The sequence below is a fragment of the Schistocerca americana genome, chromosome 2 (genome assembly GCF_021461395.2).
Source record: "Schistocerca americana isolate TAMUIC-IGC-003095 chromosome 2, iqSchAmer2.1, whole genome shotgun sequence".
Classification (NCBI taxonomy): domain Eukaryota; kingdom Metazoa; phylum Arthropoda; class Insecta; order Orthoptera; family Acrididae; genus Schistocerca; species Schistocerca americana.
Window position 1 is genome coordinate 287,560,823 of NC_060120.1, and position 20,221 is coordinate 287,581,043.

At 41.4% G+C, this 20,221-nt stretch overlaps 1 protein-coding gene across 1 annotated transcript in view; it reads right to left on the reverse strand.

The window, feature by feature from the left end:
* The window catches only part of LOC124595032 (juvenile hormone esterase-like), a 164,000-nt gene that overhangs the window by 76,381 nt on the left and 67,398 nt on the right, over window positions 1-20,221 (reverse strand). Inside the window, exons 5-6 of the mRNA XM_047133593.1 lie at window positions 16,196-16,380; window positions 9,329-9,503 (exon numbers count right to left, since the gene is read on the reverse strand). Of these exons, the coding sequence (XP_046989549.1) occupies window positions 9,329-9,503; window positions 16,196-16,380 (360 nt within the window). The remainder of the gene's footprint in view (window positions 1-9,328; window positions 9,504-16,195; window positions 16,381-20,221) is intronic.

The following is a 20,221-nucleotide window of genomic DNA, read 5'->3' on the forward strand; positions in this document are numbered from 1 at the left end:
ATGCAGGCAAGACACTTTCAAGAAGTCATGTTTTTGAGTGTCACAAAAGGTTTTGTGAAGCCAAAGATTCAGTGCAAGATGACTATAGAGCTGGTAGCTCACTTACAGTACATACCAATGCAAACAAGGAGCATGTAATGCAGTTATTCCAATAAGTCTGACATGTGACTGTGTGTACAGTATCAGAAGAACTTAATTTTAATAATGGTGCTCGTCATAAGAATTTATGTGAAGATTTAGGGAAACAGAAATTTAACGCAAAACTTGGCCCTCATACTAATATACACTCCTGGAAATTGAAATAAGAACACCATGAAATCATTGTCCCAGGAAGGGGAAACTTTGTTGACACATTCCTGGGGTCAGATACATCACATGATCACACTGACAGAACCACAGGCACATAGACACAGGCAACAGAGCATGCACAATGTCGGCACTAGTACAGTGTATATCCACCTTTCGCAGCAATGCAGGCTGCTATTCTCCCATGGAGACGATCGTAGAGATGCTGGATGTAGTCCTGTGGAACGGCTTGGCATGCCATTTCCACCTGGCGCCTCAGTTGAACCAGCGTTCGTGCTGGATGTGCAGACCGCGTGAGATGACGCTTCATCCAGTCCCAAACATGCTCAATGGGGGACAGATCCGGAGATCTTGCTGGCCAGGGTAGTTGACTTACACCTTCTAGAGCACGCTGGGTGGCACGTGATAGATGTGGACGTGCATTGTCCTGTTGGAACAGCAAGTTCCCTTGCCGGTCTAGGAATGGTAGAACGATGGGTTCGATGACGGTTTGGATGTACCGTGCACTATTCAGTGTCCCCTCGATGATCACCAGTGGTGTACGGCCAGTGTAGGAGATCGCTCCCCACACCATGATGCCGGGTGTTGGCCCTGTGTGCCTCGGTCGTATGCAGTCCTGATTGTGGCGCTCACCTGCACGGCGCCAAACACGCATACGACCATCATTGGCACCAAGGCAGAAGCGACTCTCATCGCTGAAGATGACACGTCTCCATTCGTCCCTCCATTCACGCCTGTCGCGACACCACTGGAGGCGGGCTGCACGATGTTGGGGCGTGAGCGGAAGACGGCCTAACGGTGTGTGGGACCGTAGCCCAGCTTCATGGAGACGGTTGCGAATGGTCCTCGCCGATACCCCAGGAGCAACAGTGTCCCTAATTTGCTGGGAAGTGGCGGTGCGGTCCCCTACGGCACTGTGTAGGATCCTACGGTCTTGGCGTGAATCCGTGCGTCGCTGCGGTCCGGTCCCAGGTCGACGGGCACGTGCACCTTCCGCCGACCACTGGCGACAACATCGATGTACTGTGGAGACCTCACGCCCCACGTGTTGAGCAATTCGGCGGTACGTCCACCCGGCCTCCCGCATGCCCACTATACGCCCTCGCTCAAAGTCCGTCAACTGCACATACGGTTCACGTCCACGCTGTCGCGGCATGCAACCAGTGTTAAAGACTGCGATGGAGCTCCGTATGCCACGGCAAACTGGCTGACACTGACGGCGGCGGTGCACAAATGCTGCGCAGCTAGCGCCATTCGACGGCCAACACCGCGGTTCCTGGTGTGTCCGCTGTGCCGTGCGTGTGATCATTGCTTGTACAGCCCTCTCGCAGTGTCCGGAGCAAGTATGGTGGGTCTGACACACCGGTGTCAATGTGTTCTTTTTTCCATTTCCAGGAGTGTATGAACAGAAAGAGGAAAGACGAAGAATTTCTGCTGAGCTACTGTATAGAGCCAGATGTGAGCTCAAATTTCTGTCAAAGATATTGCTGAGGATGAAAGGTGGTGCTACGAGTATGACCCTCACACAAAGTGTCAAAGTGTTGAATGGTGGAGTCCAGGATCACCAGCCTTGAGAAAAGTCAAATGACAATGTTCAAGAACAAAGACAATGTTGAGTGCATTCTTTGATAGTAAAGGGTACACTACAGGTACATTCCTCCAGGTCAAACAGTGAACCAAACTCTTTACACTGAAGTCTTGAAACATTTGTGACAAGCAGTTTGATATCTCTGCCTTGATTTGTGGTATTCCCAAGACTGGTTCTTACTGCATGACAGTGCAAGACTCCATACTGCTTTATCTGTTACTATCAGGCCAGACATTCTGTTATCGCTATCCCACATCCACTATATCCACCCAACCTCTCACCTTGCAATGTTTTCTCGCTTTCATGAGTGAAAAGGTGACTGAAGGGAAAGCTTCATTAAGATATTGCAGACATCTAATGGTCTGCAACAAATGAGCTTACAAGCATCACATTTGAAAGTTTCCCTGCTTGCTTCCAAGAGCTTCAGAAATGTTGGCAACTGTGTACAGATACCCAAAGGGGCTACTTCTATAGCAGCTACGATCATTACTTAGTAAGAGTAATGTTCTACTTTTTAAAAAAACCTCTCCTGGAAATTTTCTGACAAAGATAGTATATTGAAATCATGATGGAGAATTAACTGCTAACTGCTGTCCAATAGATAGCACTGTAGGGAATCCATATTCTTCATAAAAGTTCAAAATTTCCCTGTGGGGTACCTATACGCAGCTACAACTGAAAGTCAGCTATTTTTCAGTGTTAATTCATAAGCACACACCTCTATGTGCTGATCTCCACAAAATTGACTTGTCTCAGTGTTTTAAAACTTGTGCTCTGTCTTAATATGTGTAATAATTCCTCCTTTTCCCATATTAGTTCTGCATGAATAAGAAGATAAAGTATAAGCTTTTATATTTAATTTTCTAACCCTATGGTCATGTGGTACTCAGATAAGCAGAGGATGTCTATCTTTTCAGAGCTTTCTAAATTTTGCAAACAGACAGGAAGCTCTTCTACCTTGTTACCTAGTCACCTAACATTCTGATCATATAAGCCAGTCTTACTTTTCTGTGCATTCTTAAACATTTTATGAGGCTCTTCTGTGAATTTAACTTATTTCATAACGAGATGCCTGAATCCTGATTATAATGGAAACAAGTTACCTCTTTGATGCCAGTGAGCACAGAGATCTTCCTGTGTGGGATAGTGGCCCCCCAACCATTTTCTGCAAGAAGATCAGTCATCCAATTTTCCCTCTCTTATTCATGTGTAGGCCATGTCTAGTATATCCCCACCTCCCAATAGCAAGAGGCACTGCACTAATGTGTGATTTCATTTGTCAGCAGCAGCCAGCTCAACTCTGTGTTTACATGGCTTGTGATATAGCATGGTGGTTCTTACCCAAATGTAAAGTATACAGCCCCTGTTAATAAATTATTTTCCTATTTTTTTCCTTTCTCGAATTTTACGCTATATTTTCAATACTGTTATATAAGTATCTTGTGGCATATGTACTGATATTCCAGAAATGTAATTAAGCTTTCCTGCATTTAAATTTATTGATTAGAAATTCCTTTTTGCTAGGTTGATTCCAGGAGTAACTTTAGTTTGGCTGTATATCATGTTAATTAAAAGTTAAGGTTAAAGTTAACAATATAATCTGATATGTGTGAAACTTTATGAACTAATCAGCATAACAGCATTATGTTGTATCGATCACTTAGGGATCATGAGCATAAGGTTAGGATAATTACTGCATGCACAGAGGCACTCAAACAATCACTCTTCCCATGCTCCTTATGTGAATGGAATGGGAAGACACCCTAGTAACTGGTACAATGGGACATACCCTCTGCCATGCACTTCATGATGGTTGCAGAGTATAGATGTAGAAGTAGGTGGAGGTGTAGAAGACCATGTAATGACCCACACCAACAGAAAGCTAAGCATTCTGAATTTACAGTTATCTGCTTTACATTATCAGAAACTAATCACTTGAAGAATTAATTAGTGTTCATAGACACCTTCATTTTCCATCACACATTTCATCATAGCCATTGTTAGATTCTACACATTGACTGTGTACTTCTGTTATGTTACTTTTCTGTACAATATGATGAAGAGAACTGATTAATGAAATCACTAATTAAAAATTTCATGTAATTTAACCCAATTTGCAATTTGGTGCTCATACGTGTAAACAAGGGATTCCACATTGCATAAGAATGTTAGTGTCAACATATTATTTAAAAATTTCTAACTAGCAACATTTTATATAAACCAAAAGCACATTAGTTCTTGTAGTTAATAAAACAGTATTATCCAGCCTAGCCAAATTGCAAAATGTAATTTAATTTACAAAACAACAGTTTATCCTTATGCCTGCCTATAAGTAATTGGACACCATCCAAAATTGGCAGTTTATGGTTAGAAAGGCCACACGTGAGAAATATGTCAGGTGCATTCTCAGCCACAGTCCTGCACAATTTTTACGGGAAAATATTTGCACCAACAACTGCAAAACTCATTAATATTAATGTTTACAGACTTTAACATAATTTCTGTAACCTAAATTATTGAACATTTTAAGTGAACTGTATCGTTATTAACAAGTGTTGTAGGAGGTTATTATCACCAAAATGAGTGATTGTTTGACGTGATTGTGATAATGATGGACTGAATTAATTGAGCTATGTGAGCATATTCTAAATTGATAAATTATTAAAAAACAATACTGATTGCAAACCATGACATTTTTGTGTAAATCTGAATTGCGTTTTGTGGTACAATTAAATAATAAACTTCAGCACTAGGTTGTGACTGTTCAGTGCACTAATATACTGTATTTTCCAAGTTGATAAACTGGTCATCATTATTAGTTACTAAGGAATAAGTTAACAAGGAATAAATGTACACTCCTGGAAATGGAAAAAAGAACACATTGACACCGGTGTGTCAGACCCACCATACTTGCTCCGGACACTGCGAGAGGGCTGTACAAGCAATGATCACACGCACGGCACAGGGGACACACCAGGAACCGCGGTGTTGGCCGTCGAATGGCGCTAGCTGCGCAGCATTTGTGCACCGCCGCCGTCAGTGTCAGCCAGTTTGCCATGGCATACGGAGCTCCATCGCAGTCTTTAACACTGGTAGCATGCCGCGACAGCGTGGACGTGAACCGTATGTGCAGTTGACAGACTTTGAGCGAGAGCGTATAGTGGGCATGCGGGAGGCCGGGTGGACGTACCGCCGAATTGCTCAACACGTGGGGCGTGAGGTCTCCACAGTACATCGATGTTGTCGCCAGTGGTCGGCGGAAGGTGCACGTGCCCGTCGACCTGGGACCGGACCGCAGCGACGCACGGATGCACGCCAAGACCGTAGGATCCTACGCAGTGCCGTAGGGGACCGCACCGCCACTTCCCAGCAAATTAGGGACACTGTTGCTCCTGGGGTATCGGCGAGGACCATTCGCAACCGTCTCCATGAAGCTGGGCTACGGTCCCGCACACCGTTAGGCCGTCTTCCGCTCCCGCCCCAACATCGTGCAGCCCGCCTCCAGTGGTGTCGCGACAGGCGTGAATGGAGGGACGAATGGAGACATGTCGTCTTCAGCGATGAGAGTCGCTTCTGCCTTGGTGCCAATGATGGTCGTATGCATGTTTGGCGCCGTGCAGGTGAGCGCCACAATCAGGACTGCATACGACCGAGGCACACAGGGCCAACACCCGGCATCATGGTGTGGGGAGCGATCTCCTACACTGGCCGTACACCACTGGTGATCGTCGAGGGGACACTGAATAGTGCACGGTACATCCAAACCGTCATCGAACCCATCGTTCTACCATTCCTAGACCGGCATGGGAACTTGCTGTTCCAACAGGACAATGCACGTCCGCATGTATCCCATGCCACCCAACGTGCTCTAGAAGGTGTAAGTCAACTACCCTGGCCAGCAAGATCTCCGGATCTGTCCCCCATTGAGCATGTTTGGGACTGGATGAAGCGTCGTCTCACGCGGTCTGCACGTCCAGCACGAACGCTGGTCCAACTGAGGCGCCAGGTGGAAATGGCATGCCAAGCCGTTCCACAGGACTACATCCAGCATCTCTACGATCGTCTCCATGGGAGAATAGCAGCCTGCATTGCTGCGAAAGGTGGATATACACTGTACTAGTGCCGACATTGTGCATGCTCTGTTGCCTGTGTCTATGTGCCTGTGGTTCTGTCAGTGTGATCATGTGATGTATCTGACCCCAGGAATGTGTCAATAAAGTTTCCCCTTCCTGGGACAATGAATTCACGGTGTTCTTATTTCAATTTCCAGGAGTGTATGTGTTAATGAAATCTAAACAGTGGTCACCCCTAACACTGCAATATCTGTCTTTGCCCGGACCGTTTGCTGCTCCTCCTACTATGATAACACAATCCTGTTTGTCAAAGTTTTACACAAATTTCCTATGCTCTCTGTCATGTTACTAAGACTAGCACTTTGCTTCACAGCACTTGTGGCCTGGTACCCTGTTCCTAATTTGTCCCATACCATCTGGCCTACGCCTCTCCCAAGGCTATTATCTAGCAGCAGGACTCTTTTCTTCCTACTCTCATTTGGTACTGAACTACACCAAGTTTTTTTGCTAGAGGTATGCTGCACCCTACTGTGACCCACAGCTGGATGAGGCTCCTACCTTCATGCTTCAGGTAACAAATCAGAGTTAATGGGTACTGTAAGCTCAAAAGTAGATGAAGCTGTTGACCTATTTCCCTTTTTGCCATTACTTGTTGCTTTTACCCAGATCCCAAAATATTTTTTTCACTTCAACATATCTATTTCAAATTTTGCTTGATTAATTCAGCCTGAAGGGCACAAATATTTACTTTCTGTCCAGAAATTGTCTTGTGTTTTTTTGCTATAACTTCCATTTGATTACATCAGTAGAGTGAAAAGTTTGAAAGTGAGGTATGTGTTGGGTAGAGAGACTCCGTTTTACCAAACTATTTTCTGTAGTCTTTGAAGACATCTTCAGATCATAAAACTGAGATAATGGAGGAGTATACATAAATGTATGGTCTCTGAATGACCTTCTATTTGCAGATGTCCTGTTTTTTTCAAACCCAGTAGAACTTCAGCAAAGGATGGAGGAACTGAACTGAACAAATTTGACAGTAAGACTGAAGATTAATTACAGTGAGACAAAAATGAAGTACAAGCAGTTTGCTGATAAGAAAATATTAGGTTTGAATTGTAATTACAGAAACAGTTGACAAATTTGTATATTTAGGACAACTTAAAATAAGAAGCACATGGACAACTAAAGAAATAAACAGTGGGGTAAAAAATGACTCAAGAGTTCATTTGGAAACTGAATTACCTATTCACAAGTAAATTCCAAATGTACCTCAAATGAAAAGTCTACAACCAGTGAGTACTGCCAGTACTAACTTATGGAAGTGAAACAAACTGTTACTCTCTCTCTCTCTCTCTCGCTCGCTCTGTGTGTGTGTGTGTGTGTGTGTGTGTGTGTGTGTGTGTGTGTGTGTGTGTGTGTGCACCTGTGTGTGTGTTCCTTCCATTGCCTGTATTCTGATTTTTGGATATATTTAAAATAAGGGTGAGGCAACCACTCACCTATACTGGATCAATGGGTGAAGCACAGTAGTGCATAACAGAAAGCAGCAGTCACACTATTTTTCAAGTACTAGTTCTTTTTCCAGCAATGGTACACACATTTGCAGACATAACCATGCAGGCACACAAACATACACTCTTGTGGCCATGAAAAAGAGCTAGTGGTCAAAAGCTAGTGTGAACAGTGTTTTCTATTATCTGTTGCTGTGCTCCACACATCAATCTTCTATCAATGAGTGGTTGACTTTCACTTACTTTATGTTTTGCTCCATCTACGAATTTCCATTGTTGTTACACTTTTCTGATATCTTTCAGATTCATGAGGTTCTTCTTGCTACGAGTGTGAGTCCTTGACCCATCTCCAAAAATTGAAATTTTTGAAATTATGAACAATGAAGTGGTCTAAAGCATGTTCAAAGTATCAAAAGAGATGTTATGGGAAACAAGGAAAGACTGCTTGAAAAATACATGTGAAAAGTGGAACAAAACACATCGCACAATATCGGATGGGAAGAAACTGAGGCCAGAGACTGTGGGAGCATTGCGGTAAACAGTGAGAGGCCCAGTAAGAAAAGAGGACAGTAGATACAGTGCTTAAAAATTAATTATGAAGTAGCATCATTGCCCTTTTTGATTGTGTTTTTAGATGATTTGATGGATATAGGTATTTTTTGACACACTGTAGCATGTAGTGGCACTTGTATGATATTGTGCCTATTCAAAGCTCATTATAAGGATTCCAATATTTATATTTTGTCTCCCTACAATATCCTATTCCTGGAGAAGATTTTGGTTTTATTCACGGTCATAAATGATAAAATATTTCACCTGTTCATGAAAATGTGAGCTCTATCTTTAAGTATTTTGTGTTGTTATACAATGGCTCTTCTTATTGTTATGGGTGAGTTTTTTGCTCAGCTGAATGAACATAGTTCACAGCTTCATACTGAACACTATGTTTAGGTAATGGAATGTCTAATGAGAGGTCTCCCCATGTGGGAAACACGCTTCCTGTTTTCCCTTATGCTATTGTTCTGAATGGAGGCCTTAAGTCTACAGTTGCATCTCCATATTCTGCAGAACCACTGGCAGAACAACCAGAACAGTAAACTAACACATAATTATCAAAAGAAGTATTATGAAAGCACAACCACAAAAGAATTGTTCATTATCTATAAAACAAATTAAAACCAGGGAGGAAGAAAGTAATAAATGCAAAAGTTCTTTTATAATTAGGAGGAAAACATACCACAACTTTATTTTAAACATGACTTTCTTTATTTGAGAACTATTTTAAATTGCTTTCTTGTTGCAGTAATGAAACTGTAAATAAATGTTTCAGTTTGAATTCTAAAATAGCAATTCTGTTAGCTGTATGTTTTGCTATCATTGATCAATATTAATATTTCTTATTATATACAATACATTCATGTCCATAAGTTTGAAATAAAACTTGCATCAAAATTGTCCAAACTAAATGTGGCACAACACCTCAAAAACACAATACAGATTGTAGGCTCACATTCGGATTTCATTTATTAATACTATAGAGGGTACTCCAGTGAATGAAAAGTTAACGTATGTGCATGGAAGAGGCAGTGTAGTCAATGGTGTGATTTAAGTGTAGTGCTGCTCACTGTATGTTTTGAGCGCATTGGCACAGAGTATTGTAGACATGTAGAAGCAGGATAGTACAGGTACACAATGTATCTGTGTTTTATGTTATCATGGACTTCTTTTAGTACATGCTCATGTTGTTTCACAGTTCTAAAAAAAAAAAATCTTTAACTTATGAACATGCATGAAACACTATTTATAAAATGATTAACTGTACATATGTAATTGAAAGAATGTCAACATACGCAATGCTTTCCAGCTAAATTCATCTTTTGTGGTTCCTGTAATTAGTGGAATATGGGTAAAATTTCCTGAAAGGAACTGCTGTGTAGGATCAGCAGTAAGAAATCTCTCTGTTTCATTTCCATAATCCTGTTCAACAACTGCTCCAAACACCAGGATTGGATCCCAACCCCATTCCTAAATAGAAAACATAATAAATAGCCACATTTATACAGAAGAAAAATCACTGCTGAATTAAAATTTAAAACAGTTGAGAAACATTTATTTACTACTAGCCTTTTTCCTGCAGTTTCTCCAGCATGTTTGTTCAACACATATATACGTCTCCTCCTGCCCCCTCTCTTCCTCCACCCATCTCTCCATACACCTAATCCTCCTACCTCTATATGTCCATCTCCTCCTCCCCCTCTCTTTGTATATCACCTCCATCCCTTTTCTCCAACATGTAGGCCCTACAAAACAGGTCAATAAACCAGAGCGGTACTACACAACATGCCTGTTGTGCATGGCTACCTATATGGCAGTCACTGAAAAAATACATTTTTGTCTGTATCTGCACTCCTATTGGAGCTAGGAGGTTATAAACTCCACAGTGCTGATACTCATAACTTTTGCTGTTTGTATGCCAATTGGTTGAAGTCAATTGAGGAGTTTTGGAGATGACCCTGGACATACTTATATATAAGGGGTGATCAAAAATTTTCCATTTGAAGGCCATACAGTCCAGAACTGGGATGCAAGTCAAGTAAAATTGCCGCGAGCATTGAGGCAATCATCCTATTGACACATCAGACCGAAGATAACTGTTTCGTAAAACACTATGTCTTGCTTCACGAAGAAGTCCCTAACAGCATACTGCACATTTCCATTTGACAGGAATCATTGACTCTGAAATCATTTTTTTAAGTGACTAAAGGTGTGATAAACACATTGGGAGATATTAGAACTTTACAATGGATGCTCAAGTATCGACCACTTGAGTTAGTGTAACTTCTGCATTACAACCTTTGCATAATTGGGACATACGTTTCCATGATGCAGCTGCACTTTTGTTGCAGTTTTCACAAATATTTTGCCTAAACTGCATGCTGTAATTTCTCCATCATTATGCAGTACCAGTCTCCACTGATGGAGACACTGGGTTCCTTGAAATCAATAATTTAATTGAATAGATAAAAAATCTACTCCTCAAGCAGCAGCAGAACACACACAAAGAAGAAATAATTAGGCAAGCTTTTGGAGCCACTGGCTCTGAAAACTTGCCTAATTATAACTTTCTTTTGTGTGTGTGTGTTCTGCCGCCACTTGATGAGTAGATTTTGTTATACATCCAATTAAATTATTTTGTCAAATATTGTTTTCTTAGTTACATACACTATGTGATCAAAAGTATCTGGACATCCCCAAAAACATACGTTTTTCATATTATGTGCATTGCGCTGCCACATACTGCCAGGTATTCCATATCGACGACCCCAGTAGTCATCAGACATCATGAGAGAGCAGAGTTGGGTGCTGCGCAGAACTCACGGATTTCAAATGTGGTCAGGTGATTGGGTGTCACTTGTGTCATACATCTGTATGTGAGATTTCCACAGTCCTAAAAATCCATAGGTCCATTGTTTCTGATGTGATGATGAAGTGGAAATGTGAAGGGACACATACAGCACAAAAGCGTACAGGCCAACCTCGTCTGTTGACTGACAGAGACTGCTGGCATTTGAAGAGGGCCATAATGTGTAATAGGTAGACACCTATCCAGACCATCACACAGGAGTTCCAAACTGCATCAGGATCAACTGCAAGTACTATGAAAGTTAGGCAGAAAGTGGGAAAACTTGGATTTCATGGTTGAGCAGCTGCTCATAAGCCACACATCATGTCAGTAAATGCCAAACAATGCCTTGCTTGGTGTAAGAAGCATAAACAATGGATGATTGAACAGTGGAAAAACATTGTGTGGAGTGACAAATCATGGTACACAATGTGGCAATCTGATGGCAGGGTGTGGGTATGGCAAATGTCTGGTGAACATCATCTGCCAGCGTGTGTAAAGCCAACAGTAAAATTTGGAGGTGGTGGTGCTATGGTGTGGTCATTTCTTATCATGGTGGGGACTTGCACCCCTTTTTTTGCGTGGCACTATCACAGAACAGGCCTACATTGATATTTTAAGCACCTTCTTGCTTCCCACTGTTGAAGAGCAATTCGGGGATGGCAACTGCATCTTTCCAAACAATCGAGCAACTGTTCATAATGCATGGCCTGTGGCGGAGTGGTTACATGACAATAACATCCCTGTAATGGCACAGAGTCATGACCTGAATCCTACAGAACACCCCTGAGATGTTTTGGAATGCCAACTTTGTGCCAGGCCCCACCAACCAACATTGATACCTCTCCTCAGTGCAGCACTCCATGAAGAATGGGCAGCCATTCCCGAAGAAACCTTCCAGCACCTGATTGAAAGTACGCCTGCAAGAGCGGAAGCTGTCATCAAGGCTAAGGGTGCACCAGCTCCACACTGAATTCCAGTATTTCCGATGGAGGGCACCATGATCTTGTAAGTCATTTTCAACCAGGTGTCTCGATACTTTTGATCACATAGTGTATATTGCAACCTCATCTTCCTCCCTCCATTCTCCCATGTGTCATCCTCTTCCTTCCCCCTCCACCTGCCCTCCCCCCCATCCCACCTCCCAGACTCTCAGTCATCCTCTTCCTCTGCGCCAGTCTCTAGGTCATCCTCATCACCCATGTATATCTATCCACCTCCTTCCCATCCTCTCTCTCTCTCTCTCTCTCTCTCTCTCTCTCTCTGTCCCTCTCTTCCCACCCCTCCATCTCTTTTCATCTCCTCCTGCCCCTCCCTCTATCCAGTCCCTATTTCCCTATCTGTCCATCTCCTCCCACCATCCATATCCATGTCCTCCTGCCTCCATTTCCCTATCGGTCCATCTCTTCCTTGTCCTCTCTCCCTATGTCCATCTCCCCTTTCCCCTCTCTCTCCTTATCCATCTCCTCCTGGCCCCATCTCCCAATCCACCTCCTTCTCCCCACCTCTCTCTGCCTATCCTCTTCTGACTCCTGCATCCCCTTCTACCCATTTGTCCATCCCCTCCTCTATCTTAATCTTCAATCAGTCATGTTTATCTGCACATGTAACTCCTGCAAAGCAGGTTGATGGAGGCTGTCATGCAAGGCAACCTTTAAATGTAAGAAGCTTGAAAAACGTTTACCTGATGTAGGGAGTGCTGCAGCGCAGGTCAATAAAACAGGTTACAACTATTCCCATACTACCTGTCTTTCATTTTGGGCAACTGACATTGTAGGGGCTGGATACATCATGCCTTCCCCCAATCTAACTGCTCAGTGTTGCTTATTAACATTGCTGAGAGAGGGTGGGGGGAGGGAGGTGGATAATGAGAGAGGAGGGAAGATGAGGTGTACAGAGGAAGGTGTGAGGGGTGGAGGTGAATGAGATAGGACAGGAGGTGGGGGCAGCCATTATATAGGGGGTCGGAATAGCATTTATAGCCCCTGACCTGGAGGTTGCCCAGCAAAGTAGGCTGATATAATTTGCACACAGCATACCTGTGTTTTTGCCCATATCTGTGTTTCTATTACAGCCAGGATGTTGTAAAACTCAAAATTCTGATAAATGTTTGATGTTTATTTGTCAAATTTGGTTGAAACCAATCCATGTGTTTAGGAAGAGATTGTGGACATACATACACAAGGTGTGTGAGAAAAGAAATGAGACTGGTTTTTTATCTACCAGAGTTTTTATTTTTTCAAATGAAAATGTTGTCCCCTTCAAACTGTTCCCTATACACCAGCAGAGTCATTGTTCCCAGCCTTGGCAGTAGTGCAGAAAGGCTTCAGCTCGTAGAACCTGTAACATGTCAGTCATGTGCTTTTGGGTGTACTCCAGAATCCGAAAAATGACACCCTTTTAATACATTTTTCAGTTTCAGAAAAAGAAAACAGTCACAAAGACTCAGATCAGGTGAATAGGGGAGCTATGGAACAACAGGAATGCCTTTTGAGGTCAAAAATTGTGTGATAGAAATGGCCATGTGGCATAGGGCATTGTCAAAGCATTCATTTGTCTGCAATGTCCAGTCTCACTCAATTCACCCTTCTCCAGAGCCTTTCAAGGACATTTTTGTAAAACACATGGTTGACAGTTTCTCTTGGATGAACAAATCTCTTATGTATGATATCCCTACTGTCAAAAAAACCAATATTCATTTTGATCTTGGATTTTTTTGATTGAGGAGACGTCTCAGTGTGTCAATCCTCATTTTGGTGCTGTGGCTCAGGATCATACTCAACAATCCATGATTCATCACCTGTAATCACATGACTGAACCATTCGTCATCATTGTCAATCCTCTTAAGAATATCATCACACCTATTTCTTTGATTGCCCTTCTGCACAGTTGTGAGGTTTTTTGGCACAATTTTGGCACAATCCTTTTGCATGTGCAGAACTTCAGTGAAAATTTGATGTATGGTGAAAGTGTTTAAGTTTAACAGGTCACCCATCATCCTTATTGTTAAATGTCAGTCTGATCTCACAAGAGCATGCACATGTTTGACATATTCATCGGTTTTTGAAATTGGAGGTCTCCCTGAGCAAGGTTCATTTTCAATATGTTGCTGGTCTTCCAAACATGATTTGCACCAGTGAAAAACGTGTGCTCTTGATAAGGAATGTTCCCCATAGGCCTGTTTCAACTTTTCAAGGGTCACACTTGCATGTTCCCCCAGCTTTAACACAAAACTTGAGTGCATAACGCTGCCCCAAGTTCCACCATTCCATTCTTGTAACACACAACAAAAACACAACTTCACTGACAGTACTCTGAAAAATCACATAATGGCTGTGTGGAGCTGAAACTTGGACTGACCATCTAGAAGAGATGAAGACACCAGTCTAAATGAGTAGAACAACACAGCATTGCCAGATCACTCGCAGTATCGTCAGTCTCATTACTTTTCTCTCATACCTTGTGAATGCTGCTTTATATCTTATAGACAGACAGATGTGATAGTAATAAATGTGTAATAATACTGAATAATTTTGAGACTAATATAGTGCCAAATGACATGAAAGAGACACCTACTTCCCTGTTGCTTGTACAAGAATGACATAAAAACCAGAAAAAATGTACAATGATACTTAAACTTTTGGACATTTAAAACATTTCTTTTAATAGGTGTGAGAGGAGACAGGAGACAGGAAAGATAATGAAAATGTATAGACAATGTCACTTTAATACCAGATCAATACCAAGAAGAGAAGTTGATGCTAACAATGATAACAATGATCTGTATTCCAGAAACTAGATGGAAGAAATATATTAGTATGTTGTATGGTAACTCAAAATGTGAAGGGAAATAAATAAACATATGTAATAAATTTCAATTTAAACTGCTATCGCGTGATCTCCAGACTGTTATGGTCAGTGTGGTGCTCACAACTGAGTGCTTATTAGTGCCCATGTATGACTAAGTAAAAAGGCACAGCAAGAAAACCAAGTTATACAAATATCAGTAAACCAGAATACTAATATATTTATAAACTAATTAGAGGAACAGTAATGGGAACTGGAATGGCTCACTCCTATCTTTGCATATATAGGGAACACATGTATACAGTGTTTTAAGAGTCTGAATACTTTCAGTCTTATTTCAAATACAACATTGACTTTTTGGACTCATGATGGGCTTGAAGATGGGCTTGAACTTCCCTCGTTGATTCATGGGACTGCACAACACCTTCTTCATCAGAATTTATGTACTTTGGAGATATCACTAACATTTCATCTCTACGGTAGACATTTCAACACTATTGTTCATATTATTTTCACCAACAAACAATATCTTTGTTTTATCAGCTGTCATTCATTCTGCATGAGTCATGTCCTCCTGCACAAACTTAAACTTCAGAGGAGATAACTTAATGTGACGAAAATATTAGTTTCCGAAAATCACCTGGTACAGTAACAGATTCCTCAAGACATTTTGGTGCAGCCCAACACCAGAAGTAGTACACAAAAATTTGACAAATATGTCCTTATTTTCAACACTGTCTTAGACTGGCATAATTAATTAGCTTGTATTTCAACAATATGATTTCTTTAAACCTAGATCTAAAGTGAAATCAACATTGCCCATATCCTCCTCAAACCTTCCCCAATAGCCCGTACTCCTTTGCTGATTCTCCAGTCTATGAAACAAAATTGAAAGGCCTTGGAACATTTGAAAACATACTTCACTGCCATATAACTGACTACCATACAGTTAATCCTATTACAGTATGGCTCATTTCACATTCCTGATGCCACGTACTATCACTGCACAATCAAAGGAAATGTAAGCTGAGGTAGTGCATCATCTGAATTGTAAATTACACACAGCATTTTATATTGGGTTGGTCACCGCCTAATGTTTATCAAGAAAGACAGCCCACAAAAGTTGTTTTATGTTGGTACTGCCCCACATCCAGTTGGTGAACACACCCTTGGAATATCAAGCCAGGTATCTATTTGCTTGCAGCACCTCTCGAGCTGTTTAGACATCATGCCCGAGCATCAGTGCTCTTGACCTCTGGAGATGGCAACTGTCTAAAACCCCTCTCCCCCCCCACCACACACACTCAGTGTCGACATTTCCCTCTGAATTGATATTTACTGAGAAGAATGTGTTCTTTTTATATTTACACAGTAATGGCTAGTCAGATATAAAAAAAAATACAATTAATTGGCTGATTAATGGTAATTTTAAAAAATAAATTAAATTAATTTATAATATTCCATTTTATGTTTTCTGGCATTAATTAGGCAATATGCTGCACTTACCACAAATCCTCCTAGAGTATCAGCAATTTCTTGAGCGTCTTTGCCTTTTAAACAGTTAACTATTTCCTGTGAAGTTCCATCAGGGCAGTTTAGTAATCTTGCTTGCTTTTGTGCCTGTTGCAATGGATCTTTAATTACTATGGACTGAACAGCACCACTCATTGCAATTCCTCGATGGAACAAACCTGGAAAGAATCAAAATGCTGTAAAAGTATGTATCATACTTTAAATAAATAAACTGAAGGTATTATGTCTTACAGTATATCATGCAAGAAAACTAATTGTCATAGTGCTGCAAAATGAAAAAGAACATAACATATAATTAACATGGTTTCAGCCCAAAATATATTACATAGATGGTGATTTCTTATGAAGTTACCACATCTCCCAAATGTGCCATGCAACAAATATCAATAATTTATCAACAATTTATTCCTGCTACAGTTTTTTTGAAAAGCATTCACAGGAGAAGAGAATATTATCTTGCAGTGCACACTTTTACTTTAAACTGTATTTACAGAACTGCCATTATTTCCAGGCAGCACAATTATTCATTTGAATTAAGTCTGCTTCTACATGTAGACTCAGTAATTTTATAGCTAATTCAGTGAAGTAACTATATAATTTCCTTGTAAAATGAAATCTTGTAAGCACAACATCCACCAGATATATTTCAATTAGATGGAGATTGTCCTAGCAGTTACTGACTTTCATGTTCTACCTTGATGTGTACCTTAACTAATTTTAGAAACATGAAGGATTATGGCAGTGATGTATTTTGTCTTAGTATGTTATGAATTTATTGATACTTACATGTGACATCTTTGGCATGCATTTTTACCTTTGATATAACCTCGGTAATTCCGTTCTTTGCTAATTTCTGTACTGAACAGCCTCGCATGGTTTTGTGTGTGAACAAATGTGGTTTCTGGACATTTTAAGGCTATGTGCTGTAATTTAAGTGGGTTACTTGTCTTGCCCATGTAATTGGTGACACCAGTTATGAACTTCATTTATGTCATGCAACTGATATCCTCAGAAAAGGTTAAATATGTGCCAAAACAATGGGTGATGACAACAGGCTGTTCCTCACCATCATAGACAAAATCAACAACCTTTACGATGACATCTGGGTATGTGAACTTGCTTTCGCTTTGATTCAGAATGTGAACCTATGCAGTGCAATGAATATGATGCTAATTCTGCAATGACTCTATCCAAACAGGCTGCAGTTAACATTCCCACCAAACGTTAAACCAAACTTTAAAAAATCTGTCAGTCCTGGTAAATTCTTCCATGGCGCAATCACATTTAATGCTTAACTCTATAACAGTGCCATGAACACAAGCAACACAACCAGTTACACACCATGGTGCAGTGAATTTTCACATCAAACCCAAGGCTGTGATTATATCAGACTAAAGATCTTTAATGGTACCAGTGATTAAAATTTGGAGCAATCAACTATCTGTCTGCCAGCTCCAGCAGTCCACATGTACTGCAACTGCAATTGCAGGCTCTACTGTTCATCCCCAGCCAACCACAAACTTGGTTCACACATGTGGAAAACATATTCCATTGACAACAAGTGACCAATGACCATGAACAATTTATTTTGGTAATTGGTAGTTTCAACCACAAAATCACAGTATTAGTTTTGGACATTATTGTGCACTGGCCATTGAATCAAGCTTACAACAGAAAAAGGTGACTTGATTTCTCACTATACAACATCTTCTGACCTCCGGATCAGACAGGTGACATACCAAGAAAAGTGTGGTGGCAAAACACCTTGAAGATCTGGTAAGATCTGTGTAATTTAGCTGGCAGTACCACGGGTTCAAATGATTTGTTGCTACACATTTGGCAGCAACAACTACAAGCACAAGTGTGAACAGCATTGTTAGAACTTGGCAATAAGTCGCCTGAAAAACTGCCACAGGTTGACAATAGGGTCTATGTACTGCTCAAGTTGCCTGCTCCAACAGCCATGCCAGCATCATTGGACCAGCTGGCTGAATGCAGCTGATGCCTACTGAGGCTCCCTCCACTCCCACTGACAGGGAAGTTACCAACACTACAATCCCTGCTGAAATCAGCAGATTACCAGCAACTGAAACATCTTCTTGGTATGATAAATTTCTACCATCATCACCTCCTGGCAACAGTGGCTGTACAGACACCTCTCACAGGTGTGTTTGCAGGGCTTGCACCACAAGATGGCAACCTATTAAAGGGTGTCCCAAAATGGGCAAGTTGTTCCACTTGAGTCGTCCAGTGCTGCTCGCTCATCCAGTGTCTCAGCTCACCTGTCTATATCAACAACATGAGTCAGTCAGAAATCAGTGTAGTGTTCCAGCAACAGGTGGGCCAACACTGGCAACCACTCTAAAAAGTTGCAGCCTGCCCAAGAAAAGTGGAATGCATGTGATAGAGAACTGTTGACAATTTATGTGACTGTCAGATACTTCCATCCTGCAAGTGAAGCTCATCCAGTGACTACTTTAACAAACCAGAAGACAATTACTTCCACATTTGACTACATTAGTGACAAGATCCCATCCAGAAAGTTCTAGCGCACTGAGTTCATAAACTAGTTCAACACAGACATTCGCCACATACAAGGTACTGAAAATTTTGTGGCTGACTACTGGTCTCATATCTGTTCTGTGGCACAGACTATAGACTACACAGAGTTTGATACAAAACAGGTTATGGACCCAATGTTATGACAGCCGTTGAATACTACATCTATCAGACTACATCTCACTCAGATTCCTAAAGTTTAAGCTGTGGTCTGTTGGGCTGTTTCAGCTGCCACTTCCATGTCACAGCCAGTCGGGGTCAGCAGTTTGATTCCATCATGTTCAAGCACCTAGCCAAACAGTGCAGTTTCCAATGGCACCACATAACTAGGTATGACCCACTACTAATGGTATGGTTGTGCAGCAGCTCAGAACTTTAAAGGCATCACTAGTGTGTCACCAAAAGAAGTGGACTGAAGCACTTTCCATAGTTCAGTTATGATTGTGAAATGCATTCAAACCTGACATTGACGTACATGTGGCTGAAATCGTATACAGTGAGCCTCTGTGCATTCCAGCAGACTACTTAGTGGCAGCACTGCTACCTGCAATGGGAGAACTACCACCGGCAACCATCAGGTGTTTGTGCTCAAAGATTTGCACAAACATGCACATGTAATGTTGCATAATGGACTCAGTACACTGTACACACTGTACACACTGTACACTGGTCCTTTCCCAGTGTTGTACATCACGAAATTATCAAATATGTGCATATGACGTCACTTTGTTGTAAACTTGTAAATTCAGCTCCCTGCTAACTTCCATACCATATGGTCTTGGTCTTAGTGTGTGAATAAAAGTTATTTACGTACATTTAAGGGCTGTATACCATTATTTACATGGCTTTGTTATGTCATAGAATTTATAGAATATCATGTGTGAATGAACAGATGAATGAATAAGATTTAAAAAAAAAATTATACATAGACATTTAAAAATGCCTCAAGGCCACAGTTAACAACCTAGAAGTATATTTATCTGCATGGGATGATCAGTATTTTTCTGTTACTTTATTGTGCAAGCAATTTCTAGTGATGAAAGGCTAAATGATAATATTACTACTGTTTGGACTCTGCTACTCACTCCAACTGCCATCTAGTGGCAGCTTCAGACTGGCCAGGCCAGACTGTCCAGTATAGTCTGCTCCCTGTCGGAAGAATTTGCAACCTATGTGCGGAAGTGGACCTCCCAGGTCCTTTGTGTGCGCAGTTAGGATTAGCCGTTGTAACGGCCGATCAGGTAGCTGTGAGACCCCGTAGCGGACGGGCGTGTATGTCTTCCAGCTAAGCCAGGAGCCGCAGTTGGCGCGCTGCCTGTGCAAGTTGTAACGTTTAATGTAATAAACAATTATAACAGACAACTTGTTCCGTCTAGTTATTGTGAGTGGAAACAAGGGGAGGACAGTAAGTTCTCTCGCACTATACATTCACACTCCAAT